At 34.3% G+C, this 26,390-nt stretch overlaps 2 protein-coding genes and 1 non-coding gene across 3 annotated transcripts; 1 reads left to right on the top strand and 2 right to left on the bottom strand.

Annotated features, from left to right (window-relative positions):
- Nucleotides 1-1,020: 1,020 nt before the first annotated feature.
- On the bottom strand, nucleotides 1,021-12,186 carry LOC123660587 (Golgi-specific brefeldin A-resistance guanine nucleotide exchange factor 1-like). The gene is made up of 5 exons (XM_045595641.1): nucleotides 11,886-12,186; nucleotides 5,575-5,693; nucleotides 4,966-5,074; nucleotides 3,000-3,167; nucleotides 1,021-1,240 (listed from the first exon to the last, which is right to left on the bottom strand). Exons 1-5 carry the CDS (start codon nucleotides 12,184-12,186, stop codon nucleotides 1,134-1,136), a joined length of 804 nt encoding a protein of 267 aa, XP_045451597.1. The 3' UTR covers nucleotides 1,021-1,133.
- Nucleotides 2,056-2,186, bottom strand: LOC123660741. The gene has a single exon (XR_006744242.1). It is a non-coding gene; the product is annotated as a U11 spliceosomal RNA (small nuclear RNA).
- Nucleotides 12,187-12,579: 393 nt separating the features above from the next.
- On the top strand, nucleotides 12,580-24,920 carry LOC123660413 (ubiquitin carboxyl-terminal hydrolase 16). Its single transcript, XM_045595501.1, is given in 9 exon segments — nucleotides 12,580-12,710; nucleotides 12,869-13,740; nucleotides 19,824-19,947; nucleotides 20,353-20,503; nucleotides 21,043-21,190; nucleotides 22,594-22,692; nucleotides 23,318-23,772; nucleotides 23,866-24,584; nucleotides 24,586-24,920. Coding segments are annotated over 8 exon segments (2,739 nt in total). The 5' UTR covers nucleotides 12,580-12,710; nucleotides 12,869-12,896; the 3' UTR covers nucleotides 24,785-24,920.
- Nucleotides 24,921-26,390: the final 1,470 nt, after the last annotated feature.

Raw genomic sequence — 26,390 nt, 5'->3', positions numbered from 1 at the left:
ACTATAAATGTAAATAATATAATCAAATCGAAATAATGTAATCAAATGTATAATGTAATCAAATCAAAATCAAACTCCTTCATTCAAATTAGCTTCAAAAGCACTTCTGAAACGTCATTTAATTAAAGCTATGAATCAACAGCATACCCTCAACAACTTCAACCGCATCTTCGTCACTCTTCTCCACTTCACCATCTTCTCCGCCGTCCTTGCTGCTCACACACTTCTCCAGCAGCTGACTTATCGAGGAGTTACCATTTGCAAGGTCCATGGACGAGTGACGTGCGTGCTTCTTTGTTGGACTCTTGACTTGGTCGACCGGTTCGATTGTTATTTCCGCTTCGTTTATCAGGTTCTTGTCTTGACTGAAAAGTTATATTTCAAGAAAAACCTTAATTGTATTGTATTTCAACGAGTTTATATTCAATTTTATTCGTTACAGTTCTTTAATTGTAATTCAATCTAGAAAAAGAGCAAACGAAAAAAAACATGGTCGTCTGTAAAGTTGGTTTATGGACGAAATTTAAACGTGACGTCATAACAAAATATCTCCTCGGACGCATATGCCAATCGAGTGGAAGAGAGATAGGTGCGGCGCAAGCGTACAATGAGCGTGACGGGACAATCAGTCATCTTTTTTCATGAATGCAGCCGGCGTTCATCGATTTATTAGACGTCAAGTCAAGACGAAGAAGAAATAAATATACTTTTGCGTATAAACACTGTCAGAGAACTTGATTTAATTATATGCTGTTTTACTTTTATTACGACTCAATATACGTAATTTGTAATATCTTCAAATTTTTTATTTCAAGACAATTAACTCATAAGGACTTTAGAACAATGTGTCTTAGGAGACCAAAGTTTTTGTTTACAACCCGTTCAACATTTTTTTTTACTCCACTGCAGGTATTTAGCGCCATTTTGTTCGTAAATGTCATTTTTTTTTTAATATTACCCCGAAAATAAAGAAAACGTTTTGGGAATTCATTTTTTTATTATAAAATTTAAATATTTTCTCATTCTATTATTATTTAGTTTTATTTAATTCTTTTTTTAATTTAGGGAGTTTTACAAAATAATCGCAACACGTATTCCATTAAGTTATCGATACATTTTATTTATATCTATACTTACTTATGGGTTTGAGTGCTATGTTTACTCGTCTCCGATTCGTGTTCGTTGTCGTTGGTCCCGGTCTGTTCAGTGATTGATGATTTTCTCTCTAGGGAATTCGTATCTTTAATAAAAAATATATAAATTAGTTATATTCATAATATAATTAGTTATGTAATAAAATAGCCGACCCGAGCCCACTTCGTTGGGCGTTAATTATGTGATGTAAATTTTTAAATTAAAAAAAAAATATCCCACTGCTGGGCATAGGCCTCTTTACCCATCATAGCTTAATCCACCACGGTGTACCAATGCATGGTCATGAGTATCAGGACCTATTTAATCGATTATGGATAAATTTTATCTAGCATATAAATAAGTTACTGATGAGTTTTATCGGGCTCTTTAGGTCTATTTCACCTTAACTACGAACACAACTTTTAATCCCAAATTTTTATACAGGTGATCCGTACGCTTGTTTGCCTACCTACTTATATAAAAAAAAAAAAAAAACATTAAAAATATAAATTATTTTATAGTTTTATCATAATTATATATTATGTAAGCTCACATATTTTGTAATCAATATATTTATTTTTATAATTTTTGTAATAATTAATTATACAATAATATAAGAACATCGATACTTTCTTTTACAGAAAAATTGTGTAAGCATCATAAGATTTGCGAACAGAATGAAAAACGTATAGTCCGATAAAGATAAAATTTTGTTTAATACGATTTATTATAAGGAAATTTTCAGTAACTAAGTTGATCGGTGTATAAACAATATTTTTTTGCTTATACACCAATCAACTTAAAAACCTATAATTAATTATTATAAAGAAAATTTAATTCATATGTCATTATTATAAAAAAGTGTTACACGAAAATCTAAACTGTCTTAGTAACTTCAAATAGACGAAACAGGTATTCTGAAGAGGTGCCGGTACTTATTGGTATCCAACTACCTCTGGTGTACAAAAATTATGTGTTAGGTATGTCTTGATAACCATACCCCGCACACCGATATCGGCGTACGTACCATCAAGGCGGTAAACACCCTTTTTAATAATTTAATCGTCTCGTCAACTCTATATATTTTGACGTGTACAAAACGTTAGCGTGATTTAATGTACACACAGCGCCATCTAGTGACCAAGTTCGTGACCAAGTGTAATTTGAACAATTCCCCGCAATTTCAGGGTTGGCAAATACATTTGACAAAAGAATTACATAATTATAAAGCTTGAAGTACCTCATTCCATTTATCATAAATTATTTATCATAGTTCAGAACTCCTGAGCAAATTTTCAATTAACGTTCCCTCTCGCATACCACGATATCCCATTTCACTATTTGCTTATAAAACCCAGAGAACAAGCCTCAGCTATTATTCCTTCATCCCTAGACTGAGTAGGCTCTACAGATAATTTACAGTTAAAAACGAGTCATTAGACATCTTTGTAGATAACCTAGCTATATTTAAGAAAAAACTATTAATTCATACCTCGATTCAAAAGCTATGCAGCACTAATAATAATTTATAATAGTACTTTTTATGTATTTTTTTGTTTAAATCATGAATGTTCAAAATGTTTTGAATAGGCTGACGACCTAATTATCTAAATGGCATGCTGTAACTACCTTTAAGAGGAATCATATATATATATTTAATACCTAAGCATATAACTGATTATAATTTTATTTAAAGATAATTCTGTTGGTGGTTCTTACTAAATAAATAAATAAATTTGTATGAATTTTTATTTTATTTTATATGTATACAGATCTCAGGACAAAGGTCAAATGTCAAGGTTTCCCTTGATATTATATGTACTGGATGAAACCAAATTATCTAGTCTAGTATATGAAAAGCTTACTGTTAGCGGCTGCTACTTTTTTCTTAGCAGTTTTATCTCTTCTCCGTAATGATAAGCCAACGGTACTAATGTTGGCCGCCATGTCCTCCGGAGGGAACTGGGGCAGTCTCATGAAAATCAGCTGAGTCATATCACGGAGACACTGCTCAGCGTTTCGACGAAGCAATTCTGTTATGATAAAATAAAGTTGTTAATCAAGTGTAACAGAAATTAAGCCATGAAGAAATAAATAAAAAGACGCATTACACTCAACGTACCCATTTGCGGGGTATTTACTAATTTTCGGGGATCCGGACACACACAATACTCAAACACAAACGCCCAGATAACTACAAACATCTATATGGCCTATACAAATGTTTGCCATCTGCGGGGATCGAACCAGCAGCTATGAGCCATTACGCGAACGCGTCATCAGAAAAAAGTTATCCATGGTAGGACGGTGGATCGTTTGATACCACACAACGCTTTAACCTGTAATATCCCACTACTGGGCATAGGCCTCTTTCCCCATGTAGGAGAAGGATCAGAGCTTAATCCACCACGCTGCTCCAATGTGGGTTGGCGGATATATTCCCTACTATGAGTAACGATCGTTATTAGGTGTACATGATAACAAACGGGACCAACGGCTTCACGTGCTCTCCGAGGCACGGTGGGGAGGCCCACAAGGACTGCAACACCCAAACTACGGCAAACACCCGTTTGGCCAATACAAATGTTTGTCATGTGCGGGGATCGAACCCGCAACCGCCAGCGCAACAGGTACAATCTATGGCTGTAACCGTTGCGCCAACGCGGCGTCAACTTTGATTGATTGAGCGTTGATACCACACAATCTATTATTATTACCATAATACAAAGACGTACAGTTGCATTTTACGGGAGGTTAATGTTTGGATTATTGTTTCCATACCCCAGACATAGGATTTCATCCTACTCTGGCTTCGAGAGAACATTTCTAATGTTTATTTATTTTAAAATTTTATTACACAACTTTAACACGTCGTAATAAAACGTTGCTCAAAAGGTGGACATAAAGCCATAAAAATCATAAAATAGTGTTGAGATATATATATTATAAAAATATGTCGGCATTAGCGCTGTCTTACGCAATTAGAAAGGAATTATTAAACAACAGATGCAACGATCGCGCCACCTAGCACATCGTTCGATAGTCACCTACCCTCATTTATTATATTACTCGAATTGTTCTGACGTGTATAAAACGAACGGTGTCACCTCGGCTAAGGCAGTCTTGGCTCTGGCTTGGCACGATACACTTGTTGTATCCTGCTAGTAGCTTAACCTAGACTCATTCAATAATTAATTTGTGCAATCGAATTAATTATTACCTATTACGATTAATTTGGCTAGGCGGGACGTATAACTCGAGCAGTGAAGGTGAGCGTTGATGCGCATTGCAAAGGGGGCCTCCTTAAACCTACACCTGGGTCGCAAGTCCTAGGCACTGCTCTGAGTTACTCCTTATGCCACACGATAGATTGGATCGGATCGCATTACAATTTTGTTATAATCATTTTAAGTACTACCTACATAGTATTGTAAAGAGTGCGAGTATAACCTACGCCTGCGCCCTGCAAATATAGAAAAGGACCTTCCAATTAGTCGAAAGACTACAAATATATATATTATAAAAAACGAAATAAACACACAAAATTAATAACAAAAAAGAGCGAATAGAGTCGAGTAATAGAATGAGTGAGGGTAGGTGAATATCGAACGATGTGCTAAATGGCGTGATCGGTGCATCTGTTGTTTATAAATCTCTTGCTAATTGCCTACGACAGCACCGGTGCCGACAAATATATTAGGGAAGTCATTTTATACGTTATATAGAATTTTTATTGTTTATTTATAACAAATAAAAATAAAAATGTCAGATGTTAAATATGATAATGTATAAATAAAATAGAAATTAAAATGGTTTTATTTTTTCTCTTACCGGTAAGTCTTGTTTCAAAACAAGTTCGGAAGCAGCTGAGCATGATCTCACAAACACTTTCATCCGTCAACATGGCACCTTCGGGGCTAAGCATTAGCGTTCGTAAAACCTAAAAATTTAAAAAGATAAATATTCATATAATATTTGTAGGCATTCGGTGAAAAAATTCAGTCACTCTTGAGCAGTAACATCTTCATTACAAATAATATTCAAATTCAGCTGGCAATCGTTTTAGACTTCACGTAACATACACACAAAAAAGCAAAAAAGTCATATTACAAAATTCTTGCATTTTTAAGGTCTTTATTTTAGTCTATTAAAATTTTTGATGTATAAATAAATAAACACTTCACACTCAACGGCCCCCAGTAGGATTTTCTCCTGTGTCGGGGGTCCGTAAACACACACAATACACAAGCACAAACGCCCAGACCACGACAAACTTCTGTATGGCCAATACAAATGTGCGGGGATCGAACCCGCGACCGCTAGCGCAACTATCAGTGATGTGACCGCTGTGCCGCGTCGTCGTCAGCGTCAATAGCGTCAATTGTATATCTGCTACATTGCGCATTATTTATTAATGAAATACTAGTGAGAGATAATTACTTGCAATATCTTCAGAAGCACAACACCATCAGAGGAGTGGTCGGTACCAACGAAACGGGCATGAGTGACTGCATCGGCTATGTCTTCAACTGTTGCTGGCACACTTGAGTGGGTCGGGTCTGAAAACATCATGAAAAATATATTTTTTTTATTTTTTTTATTTTTTATGTCACTAGGTCGGCAACAAGCGTACGGCTCACCTGATGGTAAGCGATTACCGTAGCTTATAGACACCTGCAACACCAGAAGCATCGCAAGCGCGTTGCCGACCCAATCCCCAATCCCCCCAGGAGCTCTGGTCACCTTACTCACCAACAGGAACACAATACTACTTGAAAACAGTATTATTTAGCTGTGATCTTCTGTAAGGTCGAGGTACTACCCCAGTCGGGCTGCTCCATATTTTGAGCAGGAAATTCCTGCTGTGCCCTACCTCAGTTAAACATCACATTTTAACACATAATATATAAAATAATATAAAAATAGATCCTCAAAAACACCCCAAGTGCACCAAAAGTCTGAGGTGTTAAGGAAAAATATGGACATATATTTAAGCTTTTCACAACGGGCAATTAATAAGAAAGCTATGCAATAAACGAATGTGATTCATTAGAAAATTGTCATCATCATCATCATCACTTCAGCCTGATACAGTCCACTGCTTGACATAGGCCTCCACAAGTTCGTGCCCAAAATGGCGTGAACTCATGTGTTTTGCCCATAGTCACCACGCTGGGCTAGCTGGCTTTGTCGCACCGAAGATGCTGCTACCCGTCTTCGGCCTGTATATTTCAAAGCCAGCAGTTGGATGGTTATCCCGCCATCGGCCGGCTAGATAGAAAGTTAGAAAATTGTAATAATGTATGAAATAAACACGTTTAATAAAAAAAAAATTATCAAGTTAAATGTTAATTCCTCTCAATTTCACAACAAAATATGAATTGTAAAACAACACTTAGCGGCTTCCTCGTTAATTTATTGTTTTAAAATAACACAAAACCCTCAGCCCGTAACCAAAAACTCATCGCACACTTCGTAAAATTCAAATTTGCGCGCCAAAGATCATTGCAATAGGCACACCATTAAGCTGAACAAAAGAAGGATATCATTTTTAAAATACATTTATTTTTACATTTTGTTTAAACTTTATTTTTGTTATAATAATTATATATATTATAAGAAAAAATATTTTGGTCATTAAAAAAACGTCTGTAATGGCGTAATAATAATAAATGTTTAATTTCGATTTTTTTTACTCATATTTATACTATTATTATTATTCTTATTATATTGTAACATTTACATTTTATGGGGTAGATAGAAAATAATCCTACAAACTTTTTTTAGTGGTGACAAAATACTAGTCCTAAACCAGACCCACATAAAAATACTGCTTTGTTTGCAATGTACCGTATTCGCCTTTAGAGGCCCCACAGTTAGGCTTAGGTCTTTTCTCTTAAGAAGGACAACCCTAGTTCACCATACATATGCTTCAGCCTGTAATATCCTACTACGGTGGGGAGAACCACAAGGACTGCACAAACACCCAGACCACGGCAAACATCTGTATGGCCAATACAAATGTTTGTCATATGCAGGGATCGAACCCGCAACCGCCAGCGCAACAGCCACAAACCAGTGCTGTGACCGTTGCGCCAACGCGACGTCATAATATATAGCTGACATTGAAATAAAGCGACGGTGTTAATTTTTTTTTTTTTTTTTTATTAGATACATGTTAGTTTATGCCATACTTTTCTTAACCGCTGTGTCGAGGTGAATTTTATACAATTATAATATCATATAAATAACTTAACGGTGCCGAGTTAGTATGTAAGACACGGGTCTTACATACTTCCGCGGACATGAACGCAGTTTTTGTTTAAATTTTTAGCTATTTCGTTAAAAACATTATTTACATTTCCACATACAGACCGAAAGTTCGAATAACTAGCATAATACGAAAGACACATTTGCACAGACGGAATCGGAGCACCGAGAGCTGCCGAGGATTATAATTTTCTACAGATTAGGGTCACCGGTACTTATATTTCAGAAATAAGACTTCGCAGGGCAGCAACAACACAATTGAGTTACATTAAATAGACAAAGCGAAGAAAAAAACGAAAATGTATTCTGTAATACTATAAAAAAAAAAAAATACATTATCGAAAAGAAATATTTAGTCTCAAACTGTAGCCCCAATAAAATGGTGCCTTTGGCTGAGTAAATATCGAAAATGAATCCTATATAACTCGCACAAACTAGTTTGTTACTGTATTTTCTAAGAGTATTTGTAACAAATGATCTCCTTTTAAATACATTAATAGTTATGTATGTAAATATATTACTATTTTATAAATTAAATGCCTTTGTTTTTTGTTTATTTCAAGTGCTGAAAATTTTAAAATCAAGAACGTCTGTAATCACTATTTGTTTTCGATTATACTATCTATTTATAGATAAAAGGAGTCACAATGTCAACTTTACCTTAATTTATAAAAATAAATTTTATAGTTCATAGAAAAAAAATATTAAAATTACATTTTTTAGTCTTTTTGTTTAAATTTAAGGTTGGGTTTTTTGAAAAAACAGCATATTCTAAACATTTTTTAAATATCATATCAAAAATCGACCGTTCGCTCGCGTTATGATGATTTTCAACCGACTTCCAAAAAAGGAGGAGGTTCTCAATTCGACTGTATTTTTTTTTATGTATGTTACATCAGAACTTTTGACCGTGTGGACCGATTTCGACAAATTTTATTTTAATCGAAAGGTGGTGTGTGCCAATTGGTCGCATTTAAATTTATTTGAGATCTAACAACTACTTTTCGAGTTATATTTAATAATGCGTTTTTACTTGACGCTTTTTTCGTCGACCTACGTTGTATTATACCGCATAACTTTCTACTGGATGTACCGATTTTGATAATTCTTTTTTTGTTGGAAAGGAGATATCCCAAATTTAGTACCATGATAAGGAAACCAGGATCTGATGATGGGATCCCAGAGAAATCGAGAGAAACTCTTGAAAATCCGCAATAACTTTTTACTGGGTGTACTGATTTTGATAATTCTTTTTTTGTTGGAAAGAAGATATCCCTAGTTTAGTACCATGATAAGGAAACCAGGATCTGATGAGGGGATCCCAGAGAAATCGAGGGAACTTCTTGAAAATCCGCAATAACTTTTTACTGGGTATTCCGATTTTGATAATTTTTAATTTAATCGATAGCTGATGTTTGTCATGTGGTCACGTATAGATTTTATTGAGATATAGAGAGAGATAACTACTTTTCATTAATCTTTGATAAGCGTAGTTACTTGACTGTTTTTGCGTCGATCTACGTTGTATTACTCGTCGATGTAATTGAAGTCGGTTTTTTTTTTTCGTTTGCGAGCAAACACAATTATATAATCAGTCGCTTAGACCGAATATAAAATCATCACATCAAAAATTTCGATCTAGCGGGTACATCGTTTCATAGCTTAATTGGCTAGAGCACCGACACGGTCAGTCGGAGATGCAGGTTCGATCCCCGCTGGAACGGTCGATTTTTGATATGATATTTAAAAAATGTTTAGAATTTCCTAATGTGTGGGTAAAACAAAAATAAAATCGTACAAAATACAGCACATTATATAATATATTCGACTCTTAAGTGCGTTCTATTACATCCCTGTACCTAGGGACTAATAATGACTTAGTGCTTCATCAGCACCTTTAACTCTGGACATTCATTCTAAAGTTCGAGTCCAGTTAGGATCTGATTGCGGAACTATTAATACTTGCCGTATTTCTTATCTCTAAGTTGTCTTACTTTATATTATAAATTACTAGCTGACTCGGCAAACGTTGTTGCCCGCTAAACGCTATTTAAAAATAGGGGTTGGTGGTACAAAGATGAAAATTTAGGGTTGTATGTATTTTTCAACGCCAAATTATAATAAAATAAAGAATAAATAATTTATCTAAAAATAAAAAATAAATTTAGGGGTGGACTACTTTTAATATTCAGGGGGATGAAAAATAGATGTTGTTCGATTCTCACACCAACCCGATATGCACACAAAATTTCATGAGAATTAGTCAAGCCGTTTCAGAGGAGTTTAACTACAAACACCACGTCACGATAATTTTATATATTATTAGTGTTAATAAATAAACCTTATTTTTAAAAGATTTTAATTTTTCCAATGATAACAGTTCTTTCAAATGGGGGGTTCTGTGTGTAATAGTAAAAGATCACATACTGCGTGAAAAAAATTGTAATCAATTTTTAAATTTGACTTTGTTTAAATAGACGATCTACTTTGATAGAATCGTTCCGCATGATAACTTTCGTGAGCGCGTAAGCATAGCTATAATTTACAGTGAAAATCTTTCTATGAGAAAAATAACTAGTTTCCATGTGCGGTGCAACTAAAGATAATATGGGGCAGTTATTATTAATATTTCACTTAATCGACGTTTTTAGGGCTAAAAAAATATTGGATAGTTATGCAGAAGTACATTGCCAGAGTAGCTCGTATATTAAGACAAAGAAAAATTTAAAATTAAATACAGCCAATCAACAAAATAAATGAATAATACGATTTTTTTCCATGTGGAACGTGATCTTTAAAACCTACATACAGAACCTCCCATTTGAAGGAACGCTGTCAAGAGTCAAACAACCTATATATTATATTATTATTATTATAGATTTATTGTATTCATACAGAACCTCCCATTTGAAGGAACGCTGTCAAGAGTCAAACAACCTATATATTATATTATTATTATTATAGATTTATTGTATTCATACAGAACCTCCCATTTGAAGGAACGCTGTCAAGAGTCAAACAACCTATATATTATATTATTATTATTATAGATTTATTGTATTCATACAGAACCTCCCATTTGAAGGAACGCTGTCAAGAGTCAAACAACCTATATATTATATTATTATTATTATAGATTTATTGTATTGAATTATTTAGGTTAATTTAAATAGATTTTTAGCTTTACAAATTATAGTAACATAAAGTAGTTGTAGGTAAGCATAAATAAAGAAATTATAATTAAACATCAACATAACTAAACATACAGTCAGACACTTGAAAGCTGCATCTATAAATAATAATAAATTGTATGTTTAATTCCCGGTAACATTGAAACACAGGTTAGTTACCATATAGGGAGTACATTAGAGAGCTTATTAAATTTTGACACATTTGAGAAAAATTGCTTATTAAAAATAATATTTTCATACAAATTATTTTAGTATAACTTTAAAACATTGTTGCCATTGCCATAAACTTTTATCTTGATTTTTTTTTTGTTCATTAGAAAATTAAAATTTATATAAAAAATATAATATTAAAATTTATATATAAAATTTTTATATTAAAATTTAAATAAATAAATTATGGATTTTTTTAATTACATATTGCATGTAATAATAAATTTTCACCTAAATTCCTGTGAAGTTATAAATAAAATTTAAAAAAATCAATATGAAGTTTGATTGTTTTTATAATCAATCTCTAGTAAACACAATCAGAGGTAGGTCAAAGTATATCTGTGCTACCTCATTAGTAGTTTCAATAAACTGCCTATCTCTGGATTGGCTTACTATTGACATTATTTTGACACAATTCTTTTATAGATTCTATTTTGCATAATAATATGCTTACGCGTAAGCCTGTAATATCCTACTGCTAGGCATCGGCCTCTTTCCCCATGGAGGAGAAGGATAAGAGCTTAATCCACCATGCTGGTGGATGCCAACCCCATTGAATATATCCATATTCCCTACTGTGAGTAATGATCGCTGTCAGGTGTACATGATAACAACCTAGACCAACGGCTTAATGTGCTCTCTGAGGCACGCTGGGGAGACCCACAAGGACTGCACAAACACCCAGACCACGGCAAACAAAAAATAAGTGATAAACTAACTATTGCAACCTGTTGTAAAATATACAATCAGATATATTATAAGTAATCTATCACTTGTGACAATATCAATGCATTATGATAATCTATAATAATGTGATAATCCCTTAACCTAGTAACCTATCAAGCAAAATTTATTAAATTTTATCTTTCTGTTTTATTAACAGTAAATTAATAATTTAATATATTTAAAAATGTTTTCAACCACAAACACACACACTGACTAAAGGAAAGTAATAATTTTCACATTTATCAAATATGATTTTTTATAACTTTTGAAACTCTTTTACAACTTGCATAATCTAATAATCTTGTATATTTCAACAATAATTATTATTACATTTAGGAATCTTATATCTCTTACCTATTAGTCCATAAGAAAGGAATTTATGAATAGCTGACAGGGCCAGGCTCGTCACAGGTCCAGTTGTCTCCTTACTTCTAATAACTTCTAAGAAAGGACTTAAATAAGTCGAAGGATCTAACAAACGTAAGTCATCCACTTGATTTAATATACTCTTCAAATCTTGAAAGGTTCTCATCAAAACATCATATTCCTCGTTGGGAAATGAATGAGAGCCCCAGCGAGTACTCCGTCGCATGGCGGTGACCAGCATGGCCATCTCGCCTTGGACCACAAAAATTCCATTACCCGGCAAAGACATATTTGCTAATTTTTCAAGTAAATATCACTGATATCAACAATGTTTAGTTTAATGTTTTTGTTATACGGTGATTAACTCACTACATATTTTAAAAAAAAAGATAGCAAATTGTCACTTTGTCCAGAGTAATTTTGTTTGCTTGTTTTTATAAAAATACAAGAAAAATCTAATAAAATCAATAGAAATTCACAACTTGATTATCAAATTCCATCACGAATGAAAATCGTATCATGTTGACGTTTCATGAATTTAGTATCACTACTCGCCGCCAGGTGGTTTTTAAATTTCGAGTTAGATTCCCTCGAATTGGCCAGTTCGAGTTTTAACTTGGTAAGCTTATTCGGCTTTAAATTGTGTTAATATTGTATGCTACGCTTTAAAATATTTATATTTTTATAATAGCAACATTCTAAACATGTCGGACTACCGTGGTTTAGGTTTATTATTCTGACAAAGTTTCAGTATTAGGGATTTTCTTTATTCCTGACGTCTTAGGTGAAAATATCTTGACGTCGCATGTAATTGTAAGTTCAGTAGCAGTTAATATTTTGATTGTAGATTAAGGGTTTTAGGGGTGATTGTGCGTTGTCACGCGTCCAATGGCCTATCGAAAGAGACTTGTCAATTTGTTCTTTTTGTGTTCATGCAGTTATTCTTAAATCTGTATCTGATTACGTTGCAGGCAAAACCTAACCTAGATAATCGCGACAATGGTTAAAAAAAAGAGACAAAGCGAGCCTACCGAAAATGGGGACGACTCGACGGAGTCTTGCGACGAAATTGTAAAGTCCGCATGTCATCATGTAGCCAAAGCAGTAGACCTTACGCGTCTGAAGAAGTCTTTAAAGACAGGAGGTTTTGAAAAAGAATGCTCGGAATGCAAAAAAAGCCTGAGTACGGAAGTGATCGACCCAAATTACGAGGAAGACCTATCATTATGGATGTGCCTGCGCTGCGGGACACAACTGTGCGGTCGAACTCGCAACAAGCACGCCCTGAACCATTTCAACACTCCTCACTCTGACTGCCACGCCATCACAACTAATACCACAACTTGGGAGATATACTGCTACAATTGTAATAATGAAGTCACGTCTACGAGCTCCAAAAAACTTCATGAATGTATAGAATATTTGAAAAAGCAAGCCTCCAGTAATCCAAAACTACCACCAATAGAACTGCCCTTCATTCAAGGACCAAATCCGTTAGAACTTACAATGCCATTAGAAACTACATCTAGAAATGATAAAGGTAAAGATAAGGCGATGGCTTTGAATTTACCTCGTGTGAGGGGCCTCAGCAATCTAGGAAATACATGTTTTTTCAATTCTGTCATGCAATGTTTAGTGCAGACACCATATTTATTAAATGTCTTAAAAGAGATGGCTACACCAGGAGAAAAGTTTACGTTGCCAGGAGGTAAATTGAAAATTAAGTCGGACCAAAATGATGATGAGGGCAAAGAAGTGGACCTCCCTCCAATAACTGGGCAGCTGTCTGAGTGGGGGACTCTGACAAGGACCTTAGCAGAAACATTAGAAGAACTACAAACAGGTATGTAATTAATAAATAACTATAATAAAAATACTATAACACAAAATAATGAAAACAGAAAAAGGTTAATTTATCCATCTATCTTCTATCTACTAATAAATGAAGAGCTGGTTCTTTTTATTCGGTTATACTGAAAAAACTAATGAACCGTTCGGAATAATACTTATATACCATAAGATCCAGTGTACTTTGGAGAAGGTTTTAGTATATGATATGTTGGTGATTACTTATTGTGAAAAAAAATATGGATGGACAGAGGTTACTAGTAAATTAAATTTCTAAAGAAATTGATCTACAAATATTATATAGTAAATATAACTATTTTTATCATGTAAACAATTGAAATTTTACAATTCGAAATCTAAATAATAGTTAAATTAAAAAAAAAATATATATTTTTCTAGAATATTAGAATAATTTTGAATGTTAATATACTATTAATATTTTTTACTTTTCTTTTGTATAAAACTACTTACTACTATTAAATAACTAATTACTTTATATATTTTAGTCATCAATAAAACAACTGTATTTTACAACTCAATCTAATATCTAAGGGTTTATTTAAACATATTTTTTTTTAAATAAATTTAATTGAATTATTATGGGATTAATGACTAAAATTTTTTCACTCCTACACTGAAAAAAGTATCAATAACACTACAGTGCTACGGTGTTACTCATTCATAGTTTTAACACAAAAAATGAAGTTTGCATTTTTAGACAGAATAACTATTTTAAAAATTCCACAAATTGAAATTTTCATCATATATTATTGCGTTGTTAGAACATATTTCACCTGTTGTAACAATACATTGCATTTGTAATGCACTAGACAAATCAAGCAACATTCATTTCTATGCAAATAGTAAAAGAAAAAAAATTAATTTTTAAAAACTGATATTCATATATTCAAATAAGATGAATTTTAGTGTAATTTTGTGCCGTCAATTACAATCCTAATTTCTTGCTTATTAACTTTAGAAAGTATTAAGATACAGAAGGATATGGATTCCTTAGAAAAGTTAAAAAGTAGCTTCCCAAGCATAATCTATATCTATACAGATAAATATAATTAGAGTGTCTGTTTGTAATATTAATATAACCCTTTTTTCTAAATGCATATGGATGTATAAACGGTACACATTCCAAAATAACATTTTTTACAATTTTTGTCGGTCTGTTTGTTCTGCTACTTTTATTTTAGAAATTTATTTATTTATAACTGCAAACTGAACAATAACTTTTTTGTTAAATTCCATGCTGATGAAATCGGGGCACAGCTAGTGTTTTATAAGATAAACTATTTAAGTGGGAATTGAAAAGTATTGCCTAATTAGCTCTGTACATTAACTGCCTATATAAATATTTAGATGTGCTAACCAACAGTAAATTAATCTCAATATAATTTTTAACCTAAAACTAAAACCTATAATTCGTAACCTAAATGTTGTGTATAAATAGTATCTTGACCCATTTAAAAAGTTTGTCTTAGTGTTCTAAGAATTAGTCTTTCTTAAAAACTATCAATTTACAAAAATATGATTTTTATTTCTTTATTTCATATGACACACCAGCGATATATGTATAGTCATTAATAATTATTATTACACTGTTTTCTAGTCCGAGTGCAGTTACCCTTACAGGTGTACACAACATTAGGTAAAATTTGTTCGGTTAAAACAATGAATCAATCAGCAAGCACACACTATAAATGAAACATTAACAATTATATTTCTTATATTAATTACACAAAACAATAATAATAAATAGCAAATAGTTGATTAAAAATTTTTGCATTACAAAATTTATAAAGAAGAAAATAATTTATAATTTATTTATACACATTCTCATTCACTAGAGAGATACGTATTGATCAATGGTTGAAATAAATTATTACGATTACAAGGCACCTATACATTCAAATATAATTTTTTCTTTAAACTAAAAAAAGTGTCATGAAAAATGTCAATGTCGGGGTCAGTAAAATTATTATAAGCCTTAATTATTCTATTAATTGTGGAGGATTGGCCTAGATTAGTCTTGGAGAAATTTGGAATGAAGGTTTTTTTTGTTGAGAATGTCTGTCAGGACATTGATGCTTATCTGATGGAGCAAGTCCGGGGAATCCAAGTTATTACAATTTTAAACAGAGTTATGAGATCAATTACTTGTCTTTGCTTTTCGAGGGAATGTAAATGAAATGTGTGTATATTGTGTGTGTGAATGTATGTGAATGAAATTTAAAATGTATCAAATATAATATAAATGTGTAAACCAATTCAGACATAGATTCGGTGCAAAACGATCTCAATAATATAATAGGATGGTGTCATCACAATAAAATGACTCTTAACGTAGGCAAATGTTTCCATATAAAATTTACCTGGAAGAAAAAGCCGCTTGTCTCTAGTTACCCTATTGGAAATGTTATCTTGCAAGAGAAATCACAAATTAAAGACTTAGGAGTTATTATAGACGGCCGTTTAACTTTTGTGGCACATGTTGATAATATAGTTGTTAAAGCTGCACGAAATCTTGGTTTTACCAAGCGGAATACACGGGGTTTCTCAAGGCGAACAAAAACGATATTATATAATTCTCTAATGCGGAGCTGTCTCGAGTACGCCAGTGTTACCTGGAATCCTCAGTACAGTATACACTCTCAGCGTATTGAGAGCATTCAGCGTGTTTTCACGAGGCATCTTGCTTTTTACGAAAGCAATTTTTCGCATAGACAAGTGTACGGGGAGCGTTTGGCAAGGTTCCACATGAGTTCTCTTCGGAGTAGGCGTGAGGTTTCTGATCTGACTTTCCTGCACAATATATTACATAACAGGGTTACCAATTCTGAAATAACAGAGAGGATAATCATATCGGTTCCCTCTAGGACATCCGCGCGTACAAGATATTTTACATTCCATGCGTAAAGTCGCACATTGGGAAACAAGCTCCCCTAGTGCGTTTGTGTAACAAATATAATAGTGTCAGTAAATCGATTCCAGGCATTGACATTTTTCACGTCTCTCACTCTGTCTTTAGATGTAAGTTACTTAATTATTATAAAATGCATGATTAGTTTAAAAAAAATATTTAATTTATTTTACAGTAATTTTAATTTTGATTTTTATTTTGATTTTTCTTTGATTTTGATTGTAATTTTAATTTTTCTATTTGGAATTTTTTGATAATTTGATTTGACTTTTGTTATTTCCCTATTCTTAATTACTTAATTAATGATAATTTGTTTCTAATCGTTATTTTGATTAAATTGTCCAATTGTTTAATTTTATAAATGTATATGATAATAATATGTTCTTTACCTTTATTTTTGATTTTGATTATTTTGGTTGGGATGATGATGATGGGGTGTCACTCTTTCTTTTTTTGAATATTGTAAGTGTTGAACTATATTAATGTAGGTATATCTAAAGTTCAAATATTTTAATTATTTGTGATTTTTTGTGCTTTGTTCCATTGTATTCCAAAATGTTATGTTCACTTGTAAGTGACATGCATATTAGATACTTTGTTATTATATATTTGTAATTTTAAAATTTTTATATGTGTGTTGTAAGTGTGCTTTTGAAAATAAATAAATAAATGTATCAAACGAGCGTCGTAGTCGGCTCCGTAAGGACTTGTATAGTCTTTGAAGGCCAGATAACGATGAAACCGAAGTCGGTATGTCTTGCAAACAAGCAAATGAGTAAATTTGAAGTAATTGTTACATTTACAAAAAAAAAAAAAAAAAAAAACTATTTTCTGTCCAATATTTTAATATTTTGTTCCATAATAATAATAATCATTTATTGCAGACATCAGTCCATATTTTTGTAAGCTTGCTATTGGGCAATATAAATCAAGGAAAAATTTGGCAACATTTTTACAAACTATACAGGTATATTTACAATTCAGGACTTTATTATTTGACATAATTATTTTGACTAACCCATTGGCATAGTTTGTATTCGTCGAAATCGTAACCAAGCCTCAAATATATTTGTATAAATTATATTTTTTATATACTCTATGAGATAATATTTTACCTACATCTTTTTTTCACTAATTTGATAAAAATACATATATCAAGTTATAACTTAGATTTTTCAAATTTATGAACGATCAAACTTTTCTACTTCATTATAAATGTATAGATTCGAATTAATAAATTTTCTATAAGTCACATTACAGGTCAGCAACATGTAATTTTAAATTTAAATATTTATATAGTACGTAGGTACATTGTAAAATGTGTAGATATTATATACATATGTATTACTCAGCCATACACACAAATGAAGATTTTAGTGCTACTAGGTATATAAAATAAATTTTATTTTAAATGTATACATATGCATAACCAGAACTACTTGTTTAAATGGAACTAGACCCTTCTCTTTCTTTAACTTACATGTACATTGATATATATTTATGCGTTTCTAATCTTCTTAATTGTAAGTTTTTCTGTCTTTTAATTATAACTTAATGTTGTAAGACCTAAAGTTTTTCTTAGTTAACATATGTTCATAAGGATTGTAAATATGTGTAATATAGCTTGAATAAACTTTTAACTTACCATAAATTGTACTACTACGGATGTTTTAGTCTATGATGATTGTTGTAGTATCAAGAGGTTTAACCTCCTTTTTTTGTTATCTGCTACATGGAGAAAGAGGCCTATGCCAGCTGTAGGCTATTACAGGTTGAAACAAAAAGCAAAGTTATTTAATGCATTTACTCTCCTTTTGAAGTTGTACCTACACAATCAGAAGAAACTAGCATCTGAGATACAGGTTAGGCTTAGTTCAGATGCTAGTATACATAGGAAAAGTACGAATGTTTAATTATATGTTTTTGGGAACTCTGAATGTATTCATCATTTTTGTTCAATGTTCAATAAAGATTTTCTCATCTAGATAATAAAACCTCAATAAATAAATATGCTCAAGATTTATAGTTGACTGTTCCTAAAGTAGTGGTTGACGCCGCGTTGGTGCAACGGTCACAGCTATGGATTGTGCCTGTTGCGCTGGCGGGTGCGGGTTCGAACCCCGCACATGACAAACATTTGTATTGGCCATACAGGTGTTTGCCATGGTCTGGATGTTTGCGCAGTCCTTGTGGGTCTCCCCACCGTGCCTCGCAGAGCACGTTAAGCCGTCGGTCCCGGTTGTAATCATCTACGCCTGATAGCGATCGTTACTCATAGTAGGGAATATATCCGCCAACCCGTATTGGAGCACCGTGGTGGATTAAGCTCTGATCCTTCCCCTACATGGAGAAAGAGGCCTATGCCCAGAAGTGGGATATTACAGGCTGAAGCGAAAGTAGTTGTTTAGCCTCCTTAGTAGTGGTGTAGGTAACATCTGACTTATATACATGCATATAATATTACAGAATACTATATTATTATACACAATATTATATATTTAATATACACAATACTATATATAATTTATAAATTATACATCCAGACTCTGAGCAAGAATCGAACTAGAAGTATCGAGTGGAAACTAAAATTACTGCCAATTCAATATCCCAGACAAATTTAAATCATAATCAGTATTAGTAAGCTACATAATCTGGGTACATGTTTTTCTCGAAAGTTTGTAATGAACCTAATGTTTAGATGTAGAAGTTTTAAATTGGCTGATGGTTTTGCTACTTTAACTTTTTGTTTTTGAGAATGTCAATTTTTTTATAAGTTCGTTAATTGTGTTGTTGTGTGTTACACCTTACGGTGAAATAAATATTTTAAATTTTTTATTTTTATACATCTAAGTCGGCAAACAAGCCTACAGCTCACCTGATGGTTAGCGATCACCGTAGCCTAGTAGACACGAGGAGCCTAGTAACATCAGAAATTCGTTGTCGACCCTACCCACCAAGAGCTCTAGTCACCTTCACCACAGAAACACAACACTGCTTACAAGCTATATTGAGATGTGATCTTCTGTAAGGTCGAGGTACTACCCCAGTCGGGCTGCTCCAGATTTTAGCGGGATATTTCTTACTGTACTCTACTTCAGTTAAATTCATTCCATTAGAAAAAGTAATAATATTTTAAATTTTATTTATAGGTGAAGGCGGTGTGTATACTCCTAGAAAACTGCTCTCTGCTCTTGTCAGTAAGCTACCTCAATTTGGTGGAGGCGATCAGCATGACGCTCACGAGTTATTAAGACATTTGCTTGAAGCTGTGAGGTAAGAGCTAAAAAAAATAAGACAAATTTTAGTCATAATTGTAATAAAGAAATATGTGGACGGTAAAGGTGTGGTGCTGTGGTAAATATTTTTGTATTGCTCATTTTATTTCTGGGGATATGTTTTAGATGAATGAGCTTCTTGTGATAGAAGGCTATATAAGGAATATAGATGATGTAATTTTATTTACTATTTTACCTACTTTTTTTATTATTATTACAACAAAATTATATTACAAAATATATTATTAACTAGAGCATTTTTTTTTTATATAATTATATAAATTTCAAAAGATTCATTTAATTTAAATTAAATAAAAAAATTGTTCAAGTATCATTACTTGATGTGATAATGTGAACTTTATGTAATAATATTGTTGATAAAATATTGCATATAACGTTACAGGTCTGAAGACCTACGTCGCTACCAGTCAGTGATACTGAGCAGTTTGGGAGTTAGTTCAAAGGTTGATCCGGCTAAAGTCGATGGGGAAGTGAAGCAAAAGGTTAAATTTTATGGACAGCAAGCCTCGGATACAATGCTCAGACCAGAACAGGTAAATTTAATTTTATATTTTAAAAATTGGTACTGATCTTATAAATAAATAAACATCTCAGATTCAAGGCCTATAAAAATATTTGTCATGTACTGTATCAGTCATTTGCTATGCCCGGTGTAAATGTTCACACGTTCTACGATGATCATTGGATCATGACACTTGGAAGATATAACAGCAACTGCTCTGGTGTAGTGTTTCGAGTAGTCGCACCGACGGTTTGCGGGTTTGATTGCTGCTCGGCTTCGACATTTGTATTTGTACAAATATTTCTTTCTGGTTTGGATATCTGTCCTTGTGGGTCTCCCTACCATGCCTCGGATAGCACGTTAGTCCTTCGGTCTCGGTTGTTATTATGTACACCAGATAGTGTTCGTTACTCATAGTAGGGAAAATATCCGGCAACCTGTAGTGGAGCAGCATGGTGGCTTAAGCTCCATTTCTTCTCCTACATGGGGAAAGAGACTTATATCCAACAGTGGTATGTTATAGGTTGAATGTGTACTTAGAAGATATTAAACTTTTTTTACGTATTTTAGGTATTCCGTGGCTTCCTAGTGTCGACACTCGAGTGCCAAGAATGCTTCCACCAGTCGGACCGTACAGAATACTTTCTCGATCTCTCCCTGCCTGTTGCAGCATCACGTCCTCAGCCACCGGCCTTAGTTAGGAGGAAAACACCTAATGGTATGTGTAATTAAATATTTAATCTGGAGAACAAATTTGTATATATCTATTTTTTATTTAATTAAGATATAACAATTACATATCACTTACATTTTTACTATTAGAATGCCATTAAAACCATACTTTATTTGACTTGGCATCTGTGTGGTACAGTTTATGGTTGAGTGAGAGATGACGTGTGAGGGAAGGTTATGAGGGAAACCAAACCCAATGAAAGTCGATCTAACACTAAGTTTATTAAGATTATTTTGAGTATATATAAGCAGAAGTACAGACGTCATTCGACGTCATTCGTAGCAAACAAATAACAATTTCATTAGAAATCTGCATCAGTCAAATAACAATTTTGTAATAAATAAGCTAAATTAAGGAGGTTATGAGTTTGCAAGATAATCATATTCCTCAATATACGTTAACCCGTACAGCATCTTTTTCCTTAGACTTCATTCAAAAACATACAATAAACGATATGACAGGTTATGTGTGTACTCCAAACTATATGACAAATATATATATTAAGATATAAATCTTATATCAGATTTATATTATATAGTGTCAGAGCGAGGATTGAGCGAAAAGGTCTCTTGTAAAAAGTCAGAAGTTAAAAGGGCCTAGTGTTGCTTCTAGATTGTGTCTCAGATGAATCACTAATCTTATAACTTTTCTTTTCTTAAAATAACGTCATTATAAAATTGTCTTGGTTTGGGGCCTCGGCCTAATAGTCCCTCTTAAGTGCTACTATGAGGGCTTTGTAACCACCATCAAGGACCATAACTAGGATTACCGCCATTTAGGGTACACACCATAAATGGCGGTTTTGAAAATGAAAGAAAATGGGGCATTAGTAAACGCTATGCTTCTGAATTTATGTAAGATGAAAATCATTAGACAGTTGTTTAATAAGATAATATTAGTTATTTGTCGCCAATGTAAATTTGGATGTACTGCTTTTGTTGGTCAGTTTCCTAATTGTGACTATACAGCATGAACCATTAAAAACAAAATTATATTTTGTTAAATAAATATTTTGTTCATTTCCCTACATACATAACCTGTTGTTGAAGTGCAACTTCTTTAGAATCGTTGTGATTTTAAACATGATGAAACGAAAATGCGTCACGATAAATAAACAAACACATAAATGTATAGGAGAGAATGGGAGAATACATTACTGCTCAAATTTTCGAAACCTTTACACGGGACCTATGATCATCGTTAATGGAACAAATCGCACGGCCTAACTTTCAACGACTTCGGTTGTTTCACTTCCGCCGTGAATTGCAACATACACTTTTTTCAAGTTCTGTTTGTTGTCAATGTAATTGTTTCTAAAATTACTAAAATCTGTCCCCCCTTAACCCTCAACGACCTTATGTTGTACGTAATAAGGCCTAAATTTTCAGACGATAACAATATATACAATAATCAAGAGGAGACCAAAACTTCGAAACACCAGCAGAAGAAAGAACGAATTGCTGCTAGAAAAGCCGCTAGGAAAAAAGGTGTGTCTTTAAAATCTTGCTTGTATTTGAATTTTCTCTTGTTTTTTTTTTGTGTATGTATATTTATGTTATTGATATGAATCGACACGCCTTAGAAATACTAGGCCAATTCTATTTTACTTTTATAGGTTTTCCATTTTTAAAGGAATAACGTGTAAATTATAAAAAATTGATTAATAATACAGTAATAAACAAAAAAAAAAAAAAAAATTTAGAAGTTTCTCTGTACTCATACTAGAAATGGATTTGGCTTAGTATTCCTTGGATATGTCAAGAAACGTGTTAAAAAACTAATCTTTGTTAGAGATTTATACATACATACTTTTTTATACTTTCTTGAACATGAAATGGTGGTGGATTAAGCCACGATCCTTTTCCTAAATGGAAACAGAGATATATTGCACGTTACAGGCTGAATCATAGCGAACGTCACAAATACCTATTTAAACGTAGCTTTTATATTTTCTTCAAACATTAGTTGTGAAACATACACCACATAAATTATGCAAAATCTCTTCTGTATTTGTATAAATAAAGCATTTAAAGGCTAGACCTGTGTATATTCATAATAGGAAATAGAATACATATTTTAAAAGAAACACTCTATTATTAATTTTCATTTCAGGCAATTCCAATTCCAAAGATAACGCTGTCGATGCAACAAACGGTTCGAAAGACGAGGGTAAGTCGTCCTCGGAGCAATCGGACGCGGACGTGGAGGACAATCTGGAGGAGCCTCCGCGCCGGGCCGACACTCACACCGCCTCCATCGGCTCGCAGGCCGTCGCTCACACCGCCGCCAACTTCGCGGCCTACCACATGGAGTCCGGCTACAACTCCGATAAGATAGTCAGCTCCGACTCCATCCGGACCAGCCCCGTCGACCTCGACAAGGAGAAGACGGACGACACCCCCGAGACGACCGACAAGGACAAGGAGTTCGCGGACGTCGCCACCTCGACCACCGCTGTGCCGCTCGAGTATAAGTCCCCCGCGCCCCTGGAGACCTTCTCCAACCCGGACTCCGGGGTGGCGAGTCCCGAAGCGACAAAGCACAACTCCACAGAGACAGTGGATAATGTTGACTCGCCGTCGAACGGCAAGGAGCTCGGCAGCCACAGCTCCCTATCGAGCGAAATCAACCTGGACCTATCTAGTCCTCAACGCGCGAAGCTGTCGCCCGTCAGGAGCGACTTCGAGAGGCCAGTCTCTCGAATATCCTTCGCCCCGGAGTACTCCAACGAGGTGGTCTCGCGCGGTATAAGCGAGCGAGCCGGACGCGACCTGTTCGAAAGCGGCTGGGAGTTCGGAGGAGCTCCACCCGAGGACAACGCATACGACGATTTGAACCAGGACGTTACCGACAAGCTGGAGAAGCTCAAGCTCGACGCGGACGAGCCCCGGCCCAAGCCCGCGCCGCCCGCCCCGCGCGCCCGCGAGCCGCCGCCCGCCCGCCCCAGCCCGCCCTCGCCCCGCTACGTCTGCGACGAGGACGAGTGCAGCGTGCAGTCCTGTCTCGGCCAGTTCACGGCCCTCGAACTGCTCACCGGCAACAACAAGGTCGGCTGCGAGACCTGCACGGAGAGGCTCAACGGCAAAAACGGCAAAACCGTGTACACGAACGCGACGAAGCGCTTCCTAGTGTCGAGCCCGCCGCCCGTGCTCATCCTGCACCTGAAGCGCTTCCAGCTGGGCCCGCGCTGCATGTTCCGCAAGATGTCGAAGCACGTGGACTTCCCCGCGCTGCTGGACCTGGCGCCCTTCTGCGCCGCGGCGCGCGGCGGGCCGCTGTACGCGCTGTACGGCGTGGTGGAGCACTCGGGCGGCATGCACGGCGGCCACTACGTCGCCTACGTCAAGCTGCGGCCCGGAGCGCGCCGCCGCTTCCTGCCGCCCGCCCGCCCCGGGCCGCCCGCCCGCCCCGACTCCGACTCCGAGCTGTCGGGCTACGAGTCGGGCGACGGCGCGGCGCGCGTGCCCCGCGGCCGCTGGTTCTACGTGTCCGACAGCCTGGTGTCGGAGGTCACCGAGGACAAGGTGCTGCGCGCGCAGGCCTACCTGCTGTTCTACGAGCGCGTGCAGTGAGCGCTAGTGTTTACAGTGTGCAGTGAATGAGGACGCTTTTTTACTAACGGAGTGTGTGGCCGGTCCGGTCGTGTATCGATGAACCTATTGCTATGTATACGTCTATAGTGTATCAATGGTTGTCCTATCGAATGCGTTACATACATTTTATTTATTTTTTTCTATTTTTGTGTAAAGGTGCTCCTAAAGAAAATAGATGCCACATTAATTTTCATTTCCACAAAATATACATAAATATTATTTATAAAAATGTATTAAATACTAATTACTAAATATATAAAATCATCCTTGCTTTACGAGAGATATTTTTAATTTAACTGATAAAATTTCTTTAGTTTTTTTTCTTTTCAAATAATTCTTTATTTTAAATCTAATATCGGTGCACCTTTATCATGCAGTGTTCATATATTTACAGAATAACATATGGATATGTAAAATTATTTTATTGTATTATATTATTATCAGAATTGTGTTATTCAATGGTATAGTCTTCCATTGAGTGTCAACATTTTAATAGTAATATTAGTTACAGTCATAAGGATAATGTAGTAACATCAATTTAATCATCCTAAAAATGTTATTTATTGTGTTTTGTGATGTCTCCAATAAGCTTATTAAGTGGTCTCACTATAAAAAAAACATTAATCGAACACACCAAACAAAAAAAAAAACTAGGCAATCACTAAGATTGTTTTTTTTTTTAATTTTTTAAATTTATGTGTGTACAGCCCTATAATCAAATTTAATAATGAGATTGCATAATGTTATAAATCTTTCTGTATCATAAACTGTTTCTCTTCGTTAATTTATAATTTTAGTGAACCTCATGGAATATTGTCAAAAGTAAATTTTTAACGGATATCATGTAGACATGTCACTCCTGCTTTAATTGTAATTATTAATTCGTTGAGTGCTCAATTTAGATAATGCTGCTTCGTGTTTGACTAATACTACTCGGTTAAGAAGTTTACAGTGGAATATTGATGATATTTTATTTATTAAATTATTAATACAACAGTGTGGGACGTCCTCCGGCCCGTTGAACTGACGATCTACGTAAGATTGCCGGTGTAGGGAGGGATTGCGGAAAACCGACATGTTTGACGCAAACTTGGGGAGGCTTATGTCTAGCATTGGACTGCAACAGGCTGAACTGACTAATACAATTGTTACATTTTATTCTTAATATAACTGAATATAATCCATGAAAAATCGCAGTCATTATCAAAGATGATTGCTACACAAAATGTCTAGAAAATACTATACTCACTACAACTGTCTTACAAGTTGTTTCTAGTATTATTTAAATGCTGTTAATTGAGTAACACTGAATAATTCCCTCATGATTTAGTGAATCTTGAAATAAACTGCAATAAAGGCAAATGAATAAACATTGTAAAGCAGTATAATAATACGTATTTACAATAGACATAAAAAATAATGTTGATAACGGATAATAGGTGTTAACATGCATCTTTACTCTTTTTTTCTTTCCCAAATATTTACGAATTAATTACTCGATTATACCATAATTTATAAATTTTCTAATTTATTTTTTATATATTTATAAATTGTTTAATTATTCTGTTTCACTGTAAACTTCAAGGATGTTG

Source organism: Melitaea cinxia, chromosome 15, assembly GCF_905220565.1.
Source record: "Melitaea cinxia chromosome 15, ilMelCinx1.1, whole genome shotgun sequence".
NCBI lineage: Eukaryota > Metazoa > Arthropoda > Insecta > Lepidoptera > Nymphalidae > Melitaea > Melitaea cinxia.
Note: the sequence above shows the minus strand (reverse complement) of the source record. Positions and strands in the feature narration are given on the sequence as shown.

Bases quoted from the DNA above. Each gene is read 5' to 3' on its own strand.
- LOC123660587 (XM_045595641.1), bottom strand. From the start codon at position 12,186: ATGTCTTTGCCGGGTAATGGAATTTTTGTGGTCCAAGGCGAGATGGCC. The intron at 5,694-11,885 runs GTAAGAGATATA...TGATGTTTTCAG, and splicing joins CCTTTCTTATGGACTAATAG to ACCCGACCCACTCAAGTGTG. The intron at 1,241-2,999 runs GTAAGCTTTTCA...TTTTTATTAAAG, and splicing joins AAAAGTAGCAGCCGCTAACA to ATACGAATTCCCTAGAGAGA.